Genomic DNA, 22,871 nt, shown 5'->3' on the forward strand with positions numbered 1-22,871 from the left:
CTAAGACTTATATTACGTCTTGTGAAAGAACGTTCTAGGGCACCTTTAATGTAATTGTTTTTACAAAATATGTTTGATATATTTACACTGATGTTCAGGTTTTGCTCAGACTATATAGTTCATCTCGAACCCTAAACAAACACAGATCAATAATGAATTACACCGGCGGGATAAACTGGGATCTGTACTGAAGTCTGAACGACACGAGCTGAAGAACTGATAATAACTACAAACATGTTCAAACATTTGGAGTTTAAACACTATATTAGTGAGGATATTTTGTGTCTCACATATAAATCCAAACATATAGCATCTCTCTTTAACCTTGAACCAAAACTGAGACACTTCTGGCCTAAAATAGACTTTGTACACTGACGTCCTGAAATAGATATAATTTTATAGTTGTTTCTAGTGGCATATTAAATTGTCTGAATTTTATCTATATATATTGTCATGAGTAAATTAGACCAACAGTTTAGACAATTTTAATTTATTTACTCTATAAAGTACAGTTTCTGACACCCAAACATGTTTAAAACAGAAAACAATAATTGATAAAACAGTACAAACACAATAATGATGCAGCAGCTTCAGCGCTTGAACCCCTAAAATACTCCTGGATTAAAATATGCTGAACAAATCTCAATTCTACACACATTATAAATGATTGATGTGACATAATAATAAAACAGAGTTTGAGAAAAGCTCATATACACACCGTCGCTCATGATGATCACACACACTGATCTATGTGAGGATTTATCACACACACACACACACACACACACAGTAATGTAATGAAGAGACTCTATAACACAATAATATAATATCTGACTGTCACTGTCATGATAACTCGTATGTCTGTCTTCATGGACTCTTATTTTGAAATCTCTTTGTCTTGTTGTGTCTGTTTTTCAGTTCCTGTGGTTTAGTTCCTGCTTCCTGTGTTTTCATTTCCATAGTAACAGTGTCTGTAACCATGACAACTTCTCACCATCAGGGGTTCTGGGGAAGCTGCAGTTTTCACAGGACAGTAAATGCAACGCAAATTTTAGTTCAGTTACATTTATTCATTTTTTATCATTTAATAATTTGTTTGTAATAAACACTTTAAATATAAAAATGCTGTATTTTTTAAGGAACAATAAGATGAAATAAACGGTCATCTTGTGATCATAAAGTAAGTGCTCGTCATGTCAATCTGTGCTTGCTTTAATGTTTCTGAATGATGTTGATACTTTAATAACAAATACTGTATTAGTTTTTATGCTGGGATCTGTATGTTGTGGACATGTGACTTAAAAGTGGAGCACGGAAATCTCATGGAAGTATAATGAAGAAAAAAGTTTTATACTTTTTATTTGTTTAAAGTTTTTTTTTTTTTTTTTTTTTTTTTTTTTGTCTCAGCGAAATGCTTGTTTCCCAGAGTGTTGACGTGTTTTATATAGTATTGTTTCTTAATAGTTTCTCATCTCTAACCTTAAACATCTCCCCGTTCCCCTGCCATCAGTCTCTTATTAACTGGTGTATTTAAACCCTCATCTTATGTTTATTTTCTTGTGTTAACATTTCCTGCTAGTGTTTATTAAATATTAGTGTTCATCGTCTTTCTGTGTCAAACCTATGATCTTGGATTATCTAGTCAAGCCAGTGTGTGACAGTCACTGATTTATCATGAGCTCAAAGCATTATGGGTAGAATCTCTACAGTCTGTTCTGATTCATCAACACAGTTTCACTGATGATCCATTAACATAAACCCAAAACCCAGGATAGAGCGGTTGAGTGAATGTGATCTGGACTGTGTGGATGAGGATCATTGTGTCTCCAGAGACGCTGTAGAAGGACAGAGTTCCTGCTCTCTGATCCACATACACTCCTACTCTATAGTAATCCACACCATTCACTGTTCTACTGCTGACGGGCTTTACAGGGAGATCAGTCTTTATGTTATTGTGTCTGAATGAGTAACTGTCAGGATAGCAGATAAAACTCCAGGACTGATCATTAGCTCCAAACCAACACTCATCACCCGATCCCTTCCTGCTGATGCTCTTATATGACACTGATATAGACACATATGTCCCACTCCACTTAATCTCCCAGTAACAGCGTCGATCACACACACTCTCTCTACACAACACCTGAGGAACATCAAATCTGTCTGGATTATCAGGATACGACTGACGTTTGTCAGTGAATGTAATCACTGTGTTGTTCTCAGACAGAAGGAGGAGTTCACTCACTGTGTTCGGATCCGCAGTGATCCGATGGGAATCTGATGGAGATAAAACACATCACTATCAGGAATCATCAATCTGTCCATCTTTTAATCTACACTGTAAACATGATTTCTGCTGCTTGTTAAATGAGCTTCATTAAAATGAGTTAAACCACACAATTACTGCACATTCTGTCCTGATTTAATGGAGTAAATCCACTTAAACACGTCAAACTGAAGTTCACTTCATCATTTGTGTTGAATGAACTGAAACTGGGCAGTGGATGTTTAGTTCCCAGCATGCTTTGCTCTGGTCTGGATCTATTACAGAATCTTGAGTTCAGATCTGACGAGTTTATAGGATTTGTCTTCAGTGTTGTGGGTAACGCGTTACAAAGTAAAGTAACGGCTTTTACAAAGTAACGCGTTAGAGTACTCTAATTACTTTTTTCCTGAAATGTGTAACTTAACGCGTTAGTTTCGTGCGTAAGTAATCAGTAACTTCGTTATTTTTTTAAAAAAGTAATCCGTTATTTTAAGGAAAGGAAAATCCCGACTGCAGCCTGCTTTTTGTCAGACAGTAGGCCTAGGTCTACTGTGCCACCTGCGGATGTATCAGCGGAGCCGAAGCTCTGTGATCGTAAAGTCAATGGCTGTGATACGTCTGTCTGTGCCCTGCGCCTGACCCTGTGTGAACTCCCGGCAAGATGGCAGAGAGGACATCGTTTGGTTTATGGAAGTACGCACATTATTTTCAATTTGTAACATAACATAACGGTAAAATGCACACTCTGCGTTGGTGAAAAGCTTCTGCTACGTTTTAATCACTACTTTGAAGAGTAAATGTAAGAGGACTGTGTTAAAGCGAATTTAGGCTTGTGACTGTGACTGTTAGTTCGGCTATTAAGCGATTTGTCATTTGCCTGTGTGGCAGTGAAGGATTTAATTCGGTTTGTTATCATTTTTGTTTGACAGGCAGCTGTTAATTTCTGTTAGATCGTTGGCTGGCTGGTTGTTCATCATTTCTAAATGGATTTAAATCTGCAAGCCTGTTTTAAGGTTGTGTTTACAAGTAAGCATACTTGTACTTTGATAACTGCATTATTTAAAGTTAAAGAAAAATCAGGAGTTATCTTGTGGTGCTCATAATATACAGTAGCCTAGGCTACCCGGGCTGGGTAGGTGCGAATTTTGATTAATAATATGTTCTGTGATAATAAATAAATAAAACGCCATGTGGAATAGCCTATTGCGGACTGTCTTTCCTGTTATTGTTATCCTGCAGTGTTAATTTAGTCGGATGACTGACGTTATTCATTGTCGGGAGTCACGACTTCTAGGTGCATTTAAAGGGGCCGGGGGCTGTGTCTGTCATGTGTGAGCCGCTGCAAACGGCTTTTAATTTTTGGTAACGCATGAGTACTCTAACGCGTTACTTTTATGAATAGGTAACGCTGTATCATAACTGATTACTTTTAATTGATGGTAACGTTGTAACCTAACTAACTACTTTCCAAAGTAACTATACCCAACACTGTTTGTCTTAAATCTGAACTTGATTTAGGATCTTCTTCTATCTCACAGAATCTCGTCTCATCTGTAGTTTGGAAACCTTAAAGCGCTCCATCAGTTCGAATCAATGAAACTAAAGGCCAAAAATCAAACTCGATTGAGGCGTTTATTACATGGCTCTCTATAACATGTGATTCTGATTGGTCCATCAGCATTTATCACTCATGTTCACTGTTGTCCATGGCAACATGCATCTTATTTCATACAAACAACTGGCGCCATCTTGTGTTTCATTTATTGAGTGCATTGAAAAAGAACTTTAGATCAGTATTAATATTACTGTAATATTGTTGCACCTGTCAGGGTTTATAATGTTGATCTCTTACACATAATGAACAGCACAGAGCTGCACGATTCAGGATAAACTGAGAATCACATTTTTTTTCTTCAAATAGAGATCTCGATTCTGAACACACAACTAAACAAAATAACGTCATTTACTAGAGGTTCTGACAAAATGTTAATTTCTGCAGTCTATTTAATATGTTCAATTAATTTGAATGAATGATTTTTAAAAATCATATTCAGATAAAGATTCAATGACACTCATTAAGACTTCACTTGTTTCATTACTGGATGAATCAGTGTTTTTGAATGAATCTCTTGAATGAATGATTCAATGACAGACACATTTTTAACACAAAAGCAAGATAAGGGATTAAGCTGGGATTTTACAGTTATCCTGGCTGAATTTAACACTGACTGAATGAAATGAAAGCAGAATGAAAGCAGGCTAAATTAAGCTATTAAGTTACTATAAAGATTTATTCTCCAGAACAGGCTAACAACCAGGATAAGATTAATCCTGATTTATCTGTTTGTTCCGCTGTCTAGACATTAATGTGTTTTACAGTCACTCCATGGTCTTAATATGTTGCATCACTTTAATTATCCTGCATTAAAATACTAGATGAATTGCCATTAATCTAATTATGGATACTGTTATTTTACTGTTATTTTATTTGGCGGATCATAGAAAAGAAAAAGCCACTGTACTTCATGAGTGTTTTGTGTCAAAGTTTCTGCTTGATTCTCAGTGACTTACATTGTAGGAAGTCGTCTCTGGTGCTGGGATCAGTGTCTGTGGAAATCAAGAGACATGAAGAGTGTGATTATCATGTCAAGAGAAAATCATCCCTGCAAATTATTGCTAACACATTTCTAATATGATGATCTACATGATATGAGATGATGGAGGATCATTTCTGAGAGCAGAGATTTAGTTTTGATAAAGCTCTTTACAAATCCTCCTACACAGAAGATATTTAGAGAAATGTTTTTGCTGTTCACAGAGCCCAGATCCTGACACAACTGCTATATATGTCATTTGATTTGTCTTGTGTAAGCATGAACTGATCAGATTTGATTTGAGGGAATGTAAGCGTCTGTGACACAACCCTTAAATCTGTAATCTGTGAGAAATAACATGTCAATTATAAGAGGAACTGCGATCGAATGGATTATTATTCTTCCTCAAAAAGACACTGATTGATCAATAAATGCCTGATGATCAATTATTTGATCAGCCTGTCATAATTATACTGTTTATTATGAGAATGTCTGTGAATACATGGAGGGCATGTTTTAGCTCTAATTATTAAAATCATAAAAATTCATCATTGATGTTTGGTTTTAAATACTAATAGCACAAAAACATATTTCTTAAAGCTGCAGTCCGTAACTTTTTTTGGTTAAAAATGATCCAAAATCAAATTTTGAGCAAGTACATAACCAGCCAGTGTTCAAATCTCAATATCTTTGCTTGATTCACAACGGTAAGCTTGTAATAATGTTTTATAATAAGAGCAACATGGTGGATTTCTGCAGGAAATTCGAGCGTACAGCAGTTTGTCTGTGCGTCATTACGTCACGTCCGTAAACAGAAAGGAAGGAGTTCAGGCTAATCGGTTTTAGTTTTAGTTGAGGATGCTGCTTGTAGCGGATCATTTATAGCCTTTTCTCACAGCAGCTGAAATAATTAAACTTATCATCTTGATGGCAGATTGTAATCCAGAAAGATCCAAATGACAATCATCAGTGACAACTGGAGATTCACCCGTAGTCAAAAAGCAAAAGACATCGGACTGTGGAGTGGATACAGAAACTGAAATCTACAGGTAACGCTAATATACACATTGTTAACATAAACAATTTGAGAACAATATAACAGTAATAATAATTTGTGGTTTGGCATGATCTGAGATAAGCGTTAGATTTAATCATCATTGGCAGCGCGATTTATCGTAGGCTTAATGCTTTTTTCCTCAGTTGGTCAGAACAAAAGTGGCAGACATGTTACTTACTTGTTCAGATGATATTTTCCAGTGAAAATTCTGATATTGTCTGATATTGATCATACTTTCAAGACATACAATCTGTGATTCTGAAGTACAGTATCCACCGGTGCCGTGACTGACAGCAAGCATTAGATTCATCCGCTGACGAGCCGTGCCGAGGCACAACACACGTACAGATAACTGCTCCGCAGATGACTGCAATCGTATGTTTCAAACAGAGATGGCGACAAAGAGGAAAAATCGCGGACTGCAGCTTTAAATTCTTAAAAACACATTGTTTTCAGATATTCATTCAACTCTTGGTATCAGTAGAATCAACAGTATTTAAATGTGATTTTAACAGTGAATATGTGCTTCAGTAGACTCATGTTAGAAGTGACCCAGTGTTTGAGTCGATCTCTTCTCAACTTCAGTTCACCAGGTTCAACCGGTTTAGCCTGCTTTACTTTTCCTCCTTTACTATTGCCATATGATTTCACACAGTTTACTTCAACTGAAGCTATTTTTCATTCTTAGAGGTAAAAACTTAAATATGTTTGCAATAAATGTATTAAACAACAATTTTTTTGTATATTTTTTTTTGTCTTTTCCATGCAAAAGTGAAGACAACTGCTGATAAAGTAGTTTTTTTTTTTCAAATGTTTACTTGCATAACTGTATAGAAATATGCATGAAATAATGAGACAATTGTTGCATCACTCAAGTCATTGTAACGAAATTTTAGATTAAACCATGACCTCCTTATTATTCTTTTTCAAAGAGACACTGACTGATCAATAAATGTCTAATGTAATAGATAGATAGATAGATAGATAGATAGATAGATCTATCTATTGGACTATTTGTAACAACATGAACAAAGGATAAAATACAGTCAAATGGGAAACACTTTTCAACATGTTACACATTTATTAATAGCCACACCGGTTAGTAAATATGGTTGTCAATACAAACACTGATTGTTACTGTTTATCTTTATATATCTTATATATATATATATATATATATATATATATATATATATATATATATATATATATATATATATATATATATATATATATACACACACACAGTGGGTACGGAAAGTATTCAGACCCCCTTAAATTTTTCACTCTGTTATATTGCAGCCATTTTGACAGAAAAACACAGAATTGTTGACATTTTTGCAGATTTATTAAAAAAGAAAAACTGAAATATCACATGGTCCTAAGTATTCAGACCCTTTGCTGTGACACTCATATATTTAACTCAGGTGCTGTCCATTTCTTCTGATCATCCTTGAGATGGTTCTACACCTTCATTTGAGTCCAGCTGTGTTTGATTATACTGATTGGACTTGAGTAGGAAAGCCACACACCTGTCTATATAAGACCTTACAGCTCACAGTGCATGTCAGAGCAAATGAGAATCATGAGGTCAAAGGAACTGCCTGAAGAGCTCAGAGACAGAATTGTGGCAAGGCACAGATCTGGCCAAGGTTACAAAAAAAATTCTGCTGCACTTAAGGTTCCTAAGAGCACAGTGGCCTCCATAATCCTTAAATGGAAGACATTTGGGACGACCAGAACCCTTCCTAGAGCTGGCCGTCCGGCCAAACTGAGCTATCGGGGGAGAAGAGCCTTGGTGAGAGAGGTAAAGAAGAACCCAAAGATCACTGTGGCTGAGCTCCAGAGATGCAGTCGGGAGATGGGAGAAAGTTGTAGAAAGTCAACCATCACTGCAACCCTCCACCAGTCGGGGCTTTATGGCAGAGTGGCCCGACGGAAGCCTCTCCTCAGTGCAAGACACATGAAAGCCCGCATGGAGTTTGCCAAGATGGTGAGAAATAAGATTCTCTGGTCTGATGAGACCAAGATAGAACTTTTTGGCCTTAATTCTAAGCGGTATGTGTGGAGAAAACCAGGCACTGCTCATCACCTGTCCAATACAGTCCCAACAGTGAAGCATGGTGGTGGCAGCATCATGCTGTGGGGGTGTTTTTCAGCTGCAGGGACAGTCGAGGGAAAGATGAATGCGGCCAAGTACAGGGATATCCTGGACGAAAACCTTCTCCAGAGTGCTCAGGACCTCAGACTGGGCCGAAGGTTTACCTTCCAACAAGACAATGACCCTAAGCACACAGCTAAAATAACGAAGGAGTGGCTTCACAACAACTCTGTGACTGTTCTTGAATGGCCCAGCCAGAGCCCTGACTTAAACCCAATTGAGCATCTCTGGAGAGACCTAAAAATGGCTGTCCACCAATGTTTACCATCCAACCTGACAGAAGTGGAGAGGATCTGCAAGGAGGAATGGCAGAGGATCCCCAAATCCAGGTGTGAGAAACTTGTTGCATCTTTCCCAAAAAGACTCATGGCTGTATTAGATCAAAAGGTGCTTCTACTAAATACTGAGCAAAGGGTCTGAATACTTAGGACCATGTGATATTTCAGTTTTTCTTTTTTAATAAATCTGCAAAAATGTCAACAATTCTGTGTTTTTCTGTCAATATGGGGTGCTGTGTGTGCATTAATGAGGAAAAAAATGAACTTAAATGAGCTTAGCAAATGGCTGCAATATAACAAAGAGTGAAAAATTTAAGGGGGTCTGAATACTTTCCGTACCCACTGTATATATATATATATATATATATATATATATATATATATATATATATATATATATATATATATATATATATATATCAACATTAATGCAAAAAAAAAAAAGTGCATATTGACACTTACCTATGGGGCTGGGGCTGATAGTGTCACTGGCTTCACTCACTCCCACTTTACCCACAATCCTGTAGCGGATCAAGTACTGCTTTTCAAACTCCAATCCAGTCAGAGTAAAGTCTTCATCAGGTGTGTTTCTGACAAGCCACTGTTCCTCAGAGCCAGAATCTGCTTTCACCGGCTTGTACTCCACTCTGTACTGCACAGTTTCTCCAGTCGGGGACTTCTGCAGTTTCAGGGACACACTGCGCTCCTTCACTTCCTTCACTTCTGGAGGGGGAGGCTTCGACACGGGCTGGAACTGTGTGTCTGTCAGCTGCCCTTTTTCATACAGATAGATGGAGGAGCCTGGACTGGATGGATTGGAGATGGCAGATAAAATGAATTGGTATCTCTTTTCATCTTTGTTAGCCTCAGAAAAACTTCTGAAAAGAGATAAGTTCTCTCTCATCTTTAAGATGACACCAGGTTTGTTGAACCACACTTCTAATGCTAATGTGCGAGAACACTGTTTCATTCCCTCATCTAGCTTTTTAAACTCGTCAGATTCCAGAAACTTCTTCAGGGTTGAAAGATACGGGTCTTCATACTTCAGAGATGTGAAGGTCAAGCACACCACAACATCAATATCAGGATTAAGGAGGAGGATGTTGAGACTGTCTGCATCTTCAGTTTTGATTCCCTCCAGCATCTTGGTTTGAGAACTCAAGAGGTTAAGTTCAGACTTTGCCTGATCTAACCACTGGTTAAGCATGTCAGCTATAAAAGGGGAGCTGTAGTGGATCTTCAGGATGTCTTCCAGTGACTTCTCCTCCTTCTCTCCTCCTCGTATAGCAGGCAAGACCTTGGCCACTGCTTTCAGCAACACAGTTTTGTAAATGTTAAGACAGTCCTGAAATGAACTGAGCCTCTCTTTGATGTCTTTGAAAACATTAACCAGTGGTTTTCTGGAGAGATCGTTGCATGTCCTCTCTGCCTCTAACAGCCCCTCTATTATATCTTCAGTGCTGGAAACCAGAAGTGTGGTGATTTCTCTCACCAACTGAGCTGCTTTTGAATTCAGAAGACAAAGAGGATAGAGAGAGACTTTTATTGGAACTGCATTATCTGGATTCTCCTTCAGGTGAACGGGGAGCTTCTTGTACACATCCAGGGCCTCCATGAAAGTGGTGGGATTTTCCTCAAGGCGGAAGTCACCATAAAATGTGCATGTGATGCTCTCAGCCATTTTCTTTTCAACATCTGTCATATTTATATGTCCTTCTCCCGTCATAGAAAATTCAGGGAAGGCGTTGACCATGATATTCATTTCTCCCTCAATCTCCTGCTTGTTTTCCTCTTCTGAAAATGTCCGATCAAACACCATGACGGCCTGAGCTCCGTACGTTACACCCGTGACCACATGAGTCGCAGTTTTCTGGTCAAACACCTCAGGATAGGTGATATGAGCTGAGCCCAGCTGGGTCATGGTGAGCTGGTCAAATCTGGTGGTTTCACTGTAATTCATTGTAACTCTGGACTGTTGGTTTGAGGATTTGGTGTCACGCAGGTATTTGGCAGATCCTCCCACCTCCACCAGTCCTCCCAAGAAGCTGGCCTTCAGGGAAGCGCTTACATCCAGGAGACTGGACTTACTAGAGAGAGAGTCGGAGCTGCTGAACTTCAAATCTGTCATGGGCTGTGGATGACTGTCCAAATCTTCACTCAGTAACTTCTTATCCCACAGAGTAACACCTGAAATGAGAAATGGCTTTAACAGTTACGTATGAGGACGCAATGTACTGTTGAAGTAAACATGCCAATATTTGTGTGCTTCATATTTTGTCTCAAAATGACCACACATGTACTGTTTTGTTGATTCATGTTTGGGTGAAAAAGGAATAAAAATAATTTCAGTAGGTACAGCACCTGGAATGAAGGCATCCTTGCGGCAGTCATACAGCATACCAGGATACAGAGGTCTTCCCAGAGCTGCCACTTCAATGGTCTCTGATGCCATGACTGCAGTAAAGAACAATGAACAATGGGGATTTACACATATGAAGTTTAATAATGACTACTTCATCATTCTGAAATTCTTTTTACGTGTTACTGATTTCATTAGTTCTCACATAAAATTCCTTAAAATGCAATCTAATTCAGTGTTTAAAAAACTCAAAAAAATAAAAAACTCATAAATCCTTCCTTTACTGAATACAATCAAATAAATAATGTTTAACCATTGGCTGTGGTGAAATGACATATGCATCTGATTAGTCTGAAGACATAATGTTTATTCCTAATGCATTTTGAGTCTTCATGCAATACTGTTCAGATCAGCTCATAACATTCATGTCATAACATTACCTGTCCGTATCATTTTAAAGTGATGTCTCACCTGGGGTCCTTGTGTGTATTCGTTATGTTCAGAAGTTGTCTGGTAATGTCTTCAGTTGAAGTCTGAAGCCAACTGCGTTTTTTGGTCATATTTATAGTACTTTTTTTGGGAAATGTTTCCTTAAAGCATTTTTTCTGGAAGAAAAACTGGTTTCTGGTTAGACAGTGTATTGCTCAACAAGAGGGTAAATATCTGGCTCTGTACATTTTTCAGATTAAATCACTCCCTCCCGTGTTTCGATTCGGTTTCTGTTACTGTCAGTTCCCTGTTCCTTGTTAGTTGGTTTGATTTGAGGTTATTTAGTCTTGTTTTTCAGGTCTTGTTTGGCCTTCTCAGTGTTAGTTGACTAACTTTCTTGTCTACATTTGTTCTGCTTTTGTATTAGGACTCTGGTTTGATAGTTCGGGACTTGCAGCCCTGGGCGCTTATTCTTCAGTTGCCTTTCATTATTATTTGTAATTTAAAAAAATATATATATTTTTTTTTTTTAAACTGCACTTCATTACTTCATTGTAGGCCAATGTAAATCTACATTTGAATTAAAGAGACAAGATAGTCTGTGCATGACCTGTCATTTTATTCTGAACCCTTAACACCGGTGTGATCAGTCTTGGTTTACTCTATTCTTCTATCTGTTCACCAGCTCACTTTCATGTATTTTAGGAGAAGTGGAGGAATTTGCGTGTTGTGAATCCCACAGATCTGATTCTCTGAACTGTAGTACAAACTAACATGGCGGCACCCATCGCCTAACGCAATCATTATAAAAGCATTTAAACAGTAAAACACATTCACTTGCACATAATTGACACTCAGAATATCAGATAATTCATGCTATAGCTAACAAATTTAAATACTTTTAATAAAAAAGGAAAAAATAAAAGCAGATCATGGTTTCATAGAAGTAATTCAGCTGTTCGCTGTAGCAGCAGAAACGGATTGGCTGAAGAAATGTGAAAACACACAATTGTGACAATTCTCTCCAGTCTTCAGTGTCACATGATCCTTCAGAAATCATTCTGATATACGGATTTGCTGCTCGAGAAACATGCATGATTATTATCAGTCTTATCAATTGTTGTAGAAACCATGATATTGTCACACTTGGTTACAGCAAAGGATGCGGCTGGATCTAAGTGCGGCAGAAAACGGTTTATTAACAATAACTATAAACAATACACTTGACTGAGAAACAAACAGAAGTACACACAATGGAGAACTGACGAAGAACAGACTGAAATACAAGGCTTAATTAGATTGAATTAACAGAGCAATAAAACTTGGAACTTAATGAATGAATAGAAACACATATTCAGAACAAACTCAAAACGTGACAGATACACTTAATTTTTCTGTATTCTTTGATGAATAGAAAGTTCAGTGAACAGTTCAATTGTCCTTTACGCACAGAGATTTTCTCCAGTTTCTCTGAAGTTTTTGATGATGTTATGCACTGTAGATGTTGAGATTTGCAAACATATTTTATACAGTCAAGCCAAATTTTATTCAGACACCTTATGCATTTCTGTAACGTCACGCCAGCAGAGGGAGCCCTCTCCCGATTACTGACTGTGTGTCGCTCCCTCTGCTTCATGAGTCACTTCCTGTTTGTGGGACATTTAAGCATGGCTAGGCTATCAGGCTATTGCAAAGTATTGCCAGTTTACCTTAGCCTGGTAATACCAGACTCTGCTACTTCACTTTGCTTCGTAGACAGAGTCTGGAATGGCATAATAGAGAAGTGTTTTCTCTCTCGCTAGGGGGCGCTTGTCTGAAGTTTAAAATCATTGGTTACCCGTAAGCCAATCAGATACGTTTAGTTATGACGTATGTTATGCGCCTCTACAGCCGCATCGAAGCACAGACATCATGCATCGAACTCAAATCTATGATTGAACTTCCACTGTAAACCTGTTGTAAACACATGATGATGCGAGCGAAATACCGGAGTGAACATGGCTGTAAACGACTTTTGCAGATTATGCGAAGTTAATGCATCCCGAAGTTTGCATCCCGTGTCTCGTTTCCCATTTCCGCGGTCGTTTCGGTTTTCGATTTCTCTAACCTACAATGTAAAACTCTGCGCTTAGCATCTACGTCACGGCTCTCAGCCCGCCCTCTGTTCGTTGATTGGCCCGGCTGTTTCCAGACCGGTGGGAAACAGAAAGCTCTGACGCTGTATCAGACTGAGTACAGAAGCGAAATGAAATTGAGCGGAAGTAGGAAGTCTGACGTAGTCAGGCTAAGTTTACCTGCCTTACTGAGCGATTATTCATTATTGTCTTGCTATCTTGTGTATGACCATTGCCTGTTTAGTTCTGTTTCTTCCTCTTGAATTACCCCTTTGATCTGTTGTTTGGATTGGACTGCCTTATTGTGTCTCTACCTCTGCCTGCCTCACGTTTATGCTATCTGCCTGTCGATTTGGACTTGTTTGCTGTGGATTTTATTAAACTACTGCGTATGGATTCTAACGCCGCCTCTGCCTCATTACAATTTCATTCATTAATTCAGTTTATTCACTATAGTTTAAAAAAAATGGTAACAAAATATGAAAAGATCTCAGCGTTAAACGGTGTCCAAAAAAAAAAAAAAAAAAAATATCTTAATTATGTCAGATAACACTTGAGCAAAACATGGTCAGGTCAAAGTGTCTGAATAATTTTTGGGTATAATATGTTACAGTTTACTTTATTTTGACTTACATAAAATAGTGTCTTGCACCCACTAGTAAAAAATGTGCCAAAAATATCAAAAACGTCTGAATAATTCTGAGATAGCCTGTGTTTTCCCTTAGTCTTTGTTCTTGTTTGTATGGTGCTGTATTTCATCTATACTCTCTTGAGTATCTTCATTAAAGTATTTTTACTTGATTCTTCTTCTTTGTGCACCTTATGAACTGTGACATTCAAATATTACTGTTTTTATAATGGATTTTTGATTAAATAAATTCAGCCTTGGTTCACAGGAGAGACTAAAACATTGATTGATTGTTTCCAAACTTTAGACAGGTACTGCATATTTTCTGCCTTATTCTGTGATCTTTTATTTTACACTGTATAAAATCCAGTACATAAACCAATCATAACATTGTCATAAAATGTATGAAAAATATTATAGATATTGGTTATTGTTCAGTAGTTTATTTGATTTCTCATTAAAAGCAAATTGATTTCAAATTAAAAGCAAGAGACGAGATAAAAAAAAACAAAACAAAAAAAAATCAGATAATAAAACTGGTACTTTTCTGTCCCCCTCACTTCTGAAATGATGGCTATGTCTCTGCCTAAACCATAAATACTCACCCGCCCACAGGTTGAAGATCTTCAGGAATGACGTAGAAGACTCCCTTGTGCTTGTTCTTTCTTGAGGCTCAGTTTGTAGTCATAGGTAAAGTCTAAAAGAGACAATCGCAACTATAAAACAGTCCGCCAAAATCCAGTCAGTAACCAAACCCCCCCCCCCCCATGGTCCCAGGCACAGGTTGCCCAGACATCTTGTAGGCCAAAGCAATAACCCCAACAACCCATCGTGACAGCCTCTGCTTAGATAGAGGGCCACTGTTGCTCTGATTGCATTAACTGTGCTGTAGCCTCCACATTAAAGCTCTCACAGGGCACAGGAGCAGAGAACGTTACTCAATAACCGCTGGCTGGAAGAACACAGTTCAATAGACTGATGAATAAACTGGTGCAGAAGTATCTTATGGAGGAAAGCCGGATTGGGCCAAAGGATAACCCTCTGGTTTGATCTCAAACAGGACTGGCTCACAGATTCACACCTTTTAAAAACTACAAACCAGGCTGTGTGAGCCCAGAGAAGAACTGTCTACAGAAATGGTGCAGAAATGACGGCTACATACATTTTTAACATGGAGGCTGCTTTGTCTAAAGACCTTGCAATAAGCTCAAAACTACAGAAAATGTGCATTGTACAGGGTCAACATCACGAGTCTCGAACCACAAACAGAAAGACTTCTGTCGACAGGTATAAAGCTTTAGTGTTGAGAACAGTGTGAATGACTGGAGGTTCAAGGAGTTGGTCCCAAAGGCCTGTATTATTAAAGCTCCTCTCAGAAAGCTCCTAATTTAGCTTAAACATTTCTAGGACATGTTCCTTCATTCATCTTCAGAATTAACACATTAAGATATTGTTGATGAAACTCGATGGTTCAGTGAGGCCTCTATTGACGTCAATGTCACTGAACCTCTCAAGATCCAGAAAGCTGCTAAAGACATGTTTAAAAATCAGTTCATGTGACTGCAGTGGTTCAGCCTTAATGTTATGAAGCAACAAGAATACTTATTGTCTGCCAAAAAAAACCCAAAAAACAATATCTAGTGATGGCCAATTTCAAAACACTGCTTCATGACCCATCTTTTCTTGCAAAGAAAGTCTTTTACACCCAAACATGAGACCTTCATCTATTACCAATTCACTTACTTACTTTTTTGGAGTGTGTTGCAGCCATCAAAATTCAAATGTGTTTATATTCACAAAAATACAATTATGTTGGTCAGTGAAAACACTGGAAATCTTTTCTTTGTACTTTTTTAGAAAAAGTACAAATAAAAGTAGAAAAAAAGTAGAAAAGGGTTCAAGAGAATTAACAAATCACAGACTGTGGTTTTTATTGTATTTTACAAAATGTCCCAACTTTTCTGGACATGTGGTTTGGCTCTTTCGGCGGTGGACAGGGGTCAGCATGGGCACCCTGACTGGTCTGCAGCTATGCAGCTCCATACGCAACAAACTGATGCACTGTGTATTCTGACACCTTTCTATCAGAACCAGCATTAACTGCTGGAGCAATTTGAGCTACAGGAGCTCGTCTGTAGGATCGGACCACACGGGCCAGCCTTCAATGAGTCTTGGCCGCCCATGACCCTGTCGCCGGTTCACCACTGTTCCTTCCTTGGAGCACTTTTGATAGATACTGACCACTGCAGACCGGGAACACCCCACAAGAGCTGCAGTTCTGGAGATGCTCTGACCCAGTCGTCTAGCCATCACACTTTGGTCCTTGTCAAACTCACTCAAATCCTTACGCTTGCCCATTTTTCCTGCTTCTAACACATCAACTTTGAGGACAAAATGTCCACTTGCTGCCTAATATATCCACCCACTAACAGACGATCAGTGTTATTCTGGAGTTTGATTGTTTTCTGTGTTTCTTTTTCTATCTGTTGTCTGTGCAGATTGCTGACACCTGCTGCTGATCAGTGTGGAGATATAAGCGTCCACAATCAGCCGAGAAGCGATTCATCTTGCTTGATGGTTTCCTTCACGTCTACATTCACAGACACACTTGTTGTTTAACTTGTGTGTGTTACTCTAACAATGTCGTTAAAATACGTGTTAAGGGTTTTGTAAGGAGTGTGTTCAGAGAAAATCAGAGAAACAATCAGTGTTCAGGAGCGCGTTCATCATGTTCATGTTCACATGTGATCTGGCAAAATAAAGGCCTCGGACCTGTGGATGTGTGGATACATGCAGACTCGTGCATCCGCGCACATACACACAATCATGTACACAAACAAACCATTTTGAGTATTACAGGCTTTCCTTTTCACAAAGATGAACTTTATCCTGAAATCAGTGAGGCTCCGATCAATCAGTTCCAAAAATAAATACAAAATCTGTCCTAACTGAAAGACAAGCTGACAAAAAGATCCAATCCAATATTTGGTGATAAAGTAGCATAACGAGAGATTTAGAAGCAGTTTTTTGCAGGCCTGTCATATTGAGCGGGAACACCACGAGCGTTAGAGGGTTTTCAACAGCACAAGAGTTAAACGCTTTCTCTTGATTTGTGGATTTTTTCTTTTAAGGATTTTTATTTTAATATATTAGTTTCTGCTAAAATTAGATTATTTTGTTTTTATTTTTGGGATCGCATTTCCTGAGATAAATTGTATTATATTTTCACTAATTAGCCTTTATTATTCGCTACTCTTTTTGTCAGTAAAATAAAAGATCTCTTTATGGCTATCATGTTTTAAACAAATGAAAAGGTGTCAGGAGCACATCAACATCTCCCTTAATTTTTATTGTTGGTTTCTATTTTTCCCCCTAGACCAAGAATTAAGGAATCTAATATAACTAAATTCAGTCCATTATAGATTACAGATAGTCTCTCTACATGCTGTATTTACTGGAGTTAAAGTTACTAGAGTTGGAGAATTACTTTATCCTCATCAGCCTCAATCTGATTACAATACAGAAAAAGTTACTTGATTCTGGCCTCAAATGTGAGAACGTGGAGAGAGATCAGACTGTCATCTAAGGAAAAGGTTAGACATTCATAGAAACATTCTTAATTTTAGCAATTTTGAATAAACAAGCATGCAGTTAAAACTAAGAACAACATTAGTCTGCTAGTCACATTTTGAGTGATAAATACATTAAACTTTGAGTGTGCAAAACATTTACAAACTAACTGAGAACAAACAAAGCAAAAATGGCAGCTTTAGACCCCTTAAATAATATCAAACATCAGAATCTCTTTTGTGGGAGTATATGGGTGGCTCTTAAAAGAGCCTTTGGGTGTGTGGGAGTCTCGGGGACTCTACTTGGAGCTGGTGTACTTGGTGACGGCCTTGGTGCCCTCAGACACGGCGTGTTTGGCCAGCTCACCGGGCAGCAGCAGACGCACGGCGGTCTGGATCTCTCTCGACGTGATGGTGGAGCGCTTGTTGTAGTGAGCGAGACGAGACGCCTCACCGGCGATGCGCTCGAAGATGTCGTTGACGAAAGAGTTCATGATGCCCATCGCCTTGGAGGAGATGCCGGTGTCAGGATGAACCTGCTTCAGCACTTTGTACACGTAGATGGCGTAGCTCTCCTTCCTGGACTTTCTGCGCTTCTTTCCTCCCTTACCGGCGGTCTTCGTGACGGCCTTCTTGGAGCCCTTCTTAGGCGCGGACTTGCCTGGTTCAGGCATGATGCTGAATGATCGCAGAACTGACGAATCAATGTGACTCACGAGCGACACAGAGGCTTTTATTCTCTACCATATGCTAATTTACACAGAGAGACGGGATCACCTGATTGCCTGTTTTCATAGGCCACACCCATAAACTCGTGTTTCATTGGACAACTCAAAGCATCACGCGCTGAATGAGAGCCAATCACAGGCTGTTAAATGATAGCCCCGCCCACCGCCAACAGTTTGAGTGACACCCCTCCCCCCAGTTTCCTTTGTTTCATTTCCCGCTCTTTATTTTCGTTTTAATCGGATTGTGAAAAGACAAATATTCTGCAGGATTGTGTTTGAAAACTCCATATAGATTGAGAGAATCTGAGAGAAGAATGATTAAAAAAGTCTCTTAAACAAAGGCCCAAAGTTTTGTCTTTATTTTGTAACCCACTTAATTCAAAGTCTACAGGAATAAATCATGTCATGTGACACAAACTAGACAATTACCCAGTTTCACAGACGAGGATTAAAGCTAGTCTGAGACTAAAATACATGTTTAAGCTTTAACTAATGTCAGTGTCATTGTTTCAACAGAAATATTTCTTTCTAAGGCACATTTATATAAAATAATTAAATCCTAATTTAAGATCTTAGTATAAACCCTGTCTGTGAAACTTAATCTCAGAGAAATGTTTCTGAAAACAAAAATATTCTAGTTATAAAGTTTCATCTAAAAAGAAAAAAAAAAAAAAAACTCAGTTCTAAATGCAATTAAGTAACTATTAAAAAGCCTCTATTTTCTTTTAGAGGACTAGCATATTTTAATATTTTACTCAGAAGCGTTTCGTTATGTGTAAATAACACATCAATATTATCTGATCAGCTCTTTGTGCGTTAGAGTGTGTGGCTCTTAAAAGAGCCGTTGGGGTGATGCGCTGATGCGGGTTAAGCGCGCTCTCCGCGGATGCGGCGGGCCAGCTGAATGTCTTTGGGCATGATGGTGACTCTCTTGGCGTGGATGGCGCACAGGTTGGTGTCCTCGAACAGACCCACCAAATAAGCCTCGCTGGCCTCCTGCAGGGCCATGACAGCGGAGCTCTGGAAGCGCAGATCCGTCTTGAAGTCCTGAGCGATTTCTCGCACCAGCCGCTGGAAAGGCAGTTTGCGGATCAGCAGCTCGGTGGACTTCTGATAACGGCGGATCTCTCGGAGAGCCACGGTCCCGGGCCTGTAGCGATGGGGCTTCTTGACGCCGCCGGTGGCTGGCGCGCTCTTCCGCGCTGCTTTAGTAGCGAGCTGCTTCCTCGGGGCTTTACCACCGGTGGATTTACGAGCGGTCTGCTTGGTTCTTGCCATTGCTCAACTCTCCTTCTCTCTGTCCTGCTTGTGCTGGAAATGCGGCTTGATGTTTCACTCCTGCTTTTAAAGCATCGCGCGGCCACGAGCTCATAGTGTCGCGAGGGGATGCGGAGGCCTGTGATTGGCCAGTGTGTGACATGTGCTCATGATCGCTAGCCAATGACTGCGCGTTTCCTCTTTTCAAACACGCGGAGGGTTTCCCGCTCAAGACGCTTTGTTCAGACAGTGTCACACACCCACAGACTTACACTCACACTGCTGTGTTATTGTGCTGAAATACTCCCTTAATTCAGTGATTGTGCAGACTGGGTAAACCCAGCCTGATCTGCCGGCGATTTGATTTCGCCCGGCAACTCAGTCTGGAAACCCGTACATTCATTTCTACTGCTTCTGTTACACTTTTGCGGGAACCAATCACAGACTTTCTTATCCACGTTGCTCGCTATTGGCGGGTATAACACGATGACGACAGAGAAGTGACAGCAAGCAGGAGCGTCAGTCCAATTCCTTTTAACCTCTCGACAATGCTGATGAATGACTTCTTTAGTTTAGCAAACAAATTTTAATTGAGCTTGATCTGGTGATAGCCAGACAAGTGATTGTGCAGATCTCGGATCAGAACTAAATCACATGACAGTCTGTTTAAAGCACTGCAGTCAGTCACACACACTAGAGTTTCCCTCCTTAGAGAAACACTGATAAACTTCTGTTACTCCAGACATCCCCTGAAGACCATATGAATTGATTTTTATTTTGGACAATCTATTAATGTAATATTAAATACATAATCAGAGCTTGGTAAACATATGTATTTTAGGATAAGTGGGTTGGGGGTGTGAATGTCTCTAAACAACTCTACACCTGATGATCTCTATCAGACACATTAGAGAATCATGTTTGGGTCATTCCACCAAATCAGTGCCATTTCTGTCCCCAGGATATTTTATTTATAAATATGCATGAAAATTAACTTTATTTTATTAAGTAAAATGTCCTGAACATTTCTCTAACTGCAAATTTAAAATAAATAATTTAAAGCATTATTAAAATCTACTGAGAATACTAAAGAATAGCATTTGTCACATGTCCCCGCTATTTAAACTTTATTATGAAATATAATCATTAAAATCTTTCAGAAATCTTATTATTTTTGCATTGTTGTTACTCCGTATACCATCTATGCTAAACAAAAATAAATTTCATTAGAAATCCATAGTATGTTAAATAAAATACACATTTTAGTCGTGTCCCCAGGTTTTCAGTCCTGTTACCCTCACACATTTCCTCCTCTGAAAAACTTGGAACATTCCACAAGACACATTTTCAACAGGAAGTTGCATCATCTGGATCTTATGCAGACCATGAGAAGACCAAAAGTAAGTCCTCTCATTTTAATTTCTGTATATTTGATGAAATTGTAACTATGAATGAGAAGGTCAATCTCAACGTACTGTCCTGTTACCTACATTATTTCTTAGATGTTATTTGTTTATTTTAAAAATATTAACTTTAGGTAAGTCACCAGTATTTGCTCAGTGTCCTCATGCTATTAGCATGTACTCCATGTGGCCATATGTCATGTTTTTGATCATTTTTGCTTAAAAACTCAATCCTGTTACTCATATGAAAAATAAGTGAGTAGAGTCCTCTGGTTTGTTGATTTAATTGTGTGATTATTAGTTGATATAATACTATGTTTCATGAGTTTTACAGTTGAAATTACTTCAATTGTAGATTTATTTAGGATTATTTTTACAGTGTGAATGACATACTTGCAGGGAGCCAGTCCACCACGACGTGACTTCATCTTTTTGTCTTTTTCTTTATTTTGTTTTGTAGAAGATGGAGAGAATCTATACTTTGCAGGTGCCAGAAACACACACCCATGGCATGCTGCAAGAGAACGAGTGAAACACACCCGCAACCCTCTCCTTTCCCCCCTCTCTCTCCACCTCCTTCACTGTGAAGTACTACTATCACAACATCCCTTCAACACAGAAATCTCACTCACACACACGGCCATATACACACTCTCTTTCTCACACATATGGACACTCATTCCTGTTACCAAATTTATTTTACTAAAAAAAAATAAATAAACTTAAACCACTGTTTTTATCAGTTTTGTTTGATCCATCATTTACACAATTAACTTGAAGCTTCTGTCTTTTAAATGAAAAAAAATGTTTTGCGCTTATTAAATACACCTTGCCTTAATATAGTTATTTTTTTTTGTCACAAATAACCATCCATTTTTTCAAAATGAACGCTTTCTGTAGGTGAATATAAAGGAATTAACTGACATGCTTTTTACACAGCAAATGAGTTTTGGTAGAAGGACTGAGAAAACATGCATCCATCTTCTGCATTGAAACCTTGTAAAAAATAAAATCAATGTAATATTAGATTCAGTGTTAAAAAAAAAAAAAATAAATAAATAAAATAAAAAGTTTAATTTTGAAGAGTTACAACAAATGTCACCCATTGGGTGGAATGGCCCCTTTATACATGCACATCTTGTAGCAGTTATTGAATTTGTAATTATTGATGCATTTACCATATTTCTGATTGTTTTGATAGGTCATTTTTATTTCACCCACTGCGTTTATGATGTCTAAATATTAAAAGGAAGCGCTCTCTATCAGATGAAATGAGTGGCTCTTAAAAGAGCCTTTGGGTTTAATGAGAGACTGGAGCTGGTTTATTTGGATTTGGCGGGCTTCTCGGTCTTCTTGGGCAGCAGCACGGCCTGGATGTTGGGCAGCACGCCGCCCTGAGCGATGGTCACTCCGCCCAGAAGTTTGTTCAGCTCCTCGTCATTGCGCACCGCCAGCTGCAGGTGACGGGGAATGATGCGGGTCTTCTTGTTGTCCCGAGCGGCGTTTCCAGCCAACTCCAGGATCTCAGCGGTCAGATACTCGAGCACAGCCGCCAGATAAACAGGAGCACCGGCACCGACGCGCTCTGCGTAGTTGCCTTTGCGGAGAAGCCTGTGAACACGACCGACGGGGAACTGCAGTCCTGCCCTGGAGGAGCGAGTCTTGGCTTTCGCTCTCGCTTTGCCGCCGGTTTTGCCTCTGCCGCTCATTCTGGAGTTCAGTTACTGTAACTTTATCAATGAAAGAGAATGAAAAACTCAATCCTGCACACACAGTCTTTATAGGAGAGTGCCAGTCGCCCATTGGTTTAGAGTCTGTTCAGATTTCATCCAATCACTGAACTTCCCTCCAAAGCCCAACCCCCTTTCTGGCGGGAATAATTAAGTATTTGACTTTTAAAGACAGAAAAGGCGAAACTATTGAAATATTTCTGATAGAAACAGATTTTAAGATAATTATTTTCCTAAATATTCATTTAACAATGTGTTTTTTTCTGTGTGCAGTTAAAATGAACTAAAATGGTGAAAA

The 22,871-nt window shown here is 38.8% G+C and overlaps 4 protein-coding genes across 7 annotated transcripts; all 4 read right to left on the minus strand.

The window, feature by feature from the left end:
* Positions 1-98: 98 nt before the first annotated feature.
* Positions 99-11,372, minus strand: LOC125253764 (stonustoxin subunit beta-like). Of its 4 annotated transcripts, XM_048167872.1 has the most exons (6): positions 11,187-11,358; positions 10,718-10,810; positions 8,819-10,543; positions 4,838-4,873; positions 2,246-2,277; positions 123-1,014 (listed from the first exon to the last, which is right to left on the minus strand). In XM_048167872.1, exons 2-6 carry the CDS (start codon positions 10,806-10,808, stop codon positions 997-999), a joined length of 1,902 nt encoding a protein of 633 aa, XP_048023829.1. In that variant the 5' UTR covers positions 10,809-10,810; positions 11,187-11,358; the 3' UTR covers positions 123-996. The 4 variants fall into 4 exon arrangements, with proteins under 4 accessions (XP_048023828.1, XP_048023827.1, XP_048023829.1 ...); XM_048167870.1 differs by having other exon boundaries at positions 100-2,277; positions 11,187-11,372; XM_048167873.1 differs by lacking the exon at positions 4,838-4,873.
* Positions 11,373-17,708: 6,336 nt separating this feature from the next.
* Positions 17,709-18,144, minus strand: LOC125253784 (histone H2B-like). The gene has a single exon (XM_048167892.1). The coding sequence runs from the start codon at positions 18,127-18,129 to the stop codon at positions 17,755-17,757; it is 375 nt and encodes a 124-aa protein (XP_048023849.1). The 5' UTR covers positions 18,130-18,144; the 3' UTR covers positions 17,709-17,754.
* Positions 18,145-19,012: 868 nt separating this feature from the next.
* On the minus strand, positions 19,013-19,512 carry LOC125253772 (histone H3). Its single transcript, XM_048167879.1, has one exon. It carries the CDS (start codon positions 19,459-19,461, stop codon positions 19,051-19,053), a length of 411 nt encoding a protein of 136 aa, XP_048023836.1. The 5' UTR covers positions 19,462-19,512; the 3' UTR covers positions 19,013-19,050.
* Positions 19,513-22,142: 2,630 nt separating this feature from the next.
* Positions 22,143-22,598, minus strand: LOC125253777 (histone H2A-like). Its single transcript, XM_048167883.1, has one exon. It carries the CDS (start codon positions 22,550-22,552, stop codon positions 22,166-22,168), a length of 387 nt encoding a protein of 128 aa, XP_048023840.1. The 5' UTR covers positions 22,553-22,598; the 3' UTR covers positions 22,143-22,165.
* Positions 22,599-22,871: the final 273 nt, after the last annotated feature.

Source organism: Megalobrama amblycephala, linkage group LG19 (genome assembly GCF_018812025.1).
Source record: "Megalobrama amblycephala isolate DHTTF-2021 linkage group LG19, ASM1881202v1, whole genome shotgun sequence".
NCBI classification, from domain to species: Eukaryota; Metazoa; Chordata; class Actinopteri; order Cypriniformes; family Xenocyprididae; genus Megalobrama; species Megalobrama amblycephala.

Coding starts and splice junctions, on each gene's coding strand:
- LOC125253764 (XM_048167870.1), bottom strand. CDS start 10,808: ATGGCATCAGAGACCATTGAAGTGGCAGCTCTGGGAAGACCTCTGTAT. Junction 10,544..10,717: donor CAAGGATGCCTTCATTCCAG/GTGCTGTACCTA, acceptor TTCTCATTTCAG/GTGTTACTCTGTGGGATAAG. Junction 4,874..8,818: donor TATCAGCCCCAGCCCCATAG/GTAAGTGTCAAT, acceptor TGATTTCCACAG/ACACTGATCCCAGCACCAGA.
- LOC125253784 (XM_048167892.1), bottom strand. CDS start 18,129: ATGCCTGAACCAGGCAAGTCCGCGCCTAAGAAGGGCTCCAAGAAGGCC.
- LOC125253772 (XM_048167879.1), bottom strand. CDS start 19,461: ATGGCAAGAACCAAGCAGACCGCTCGTAAATCCACCGGTGGTAAAGCC.
- LOC125253777 (XM_048167883.1), bottom strand. CDS start 22,552: ATGAGCGGCAGAGGCAAAACCGGCGGCAAAGCGAGAGCGAAAGCCAAG.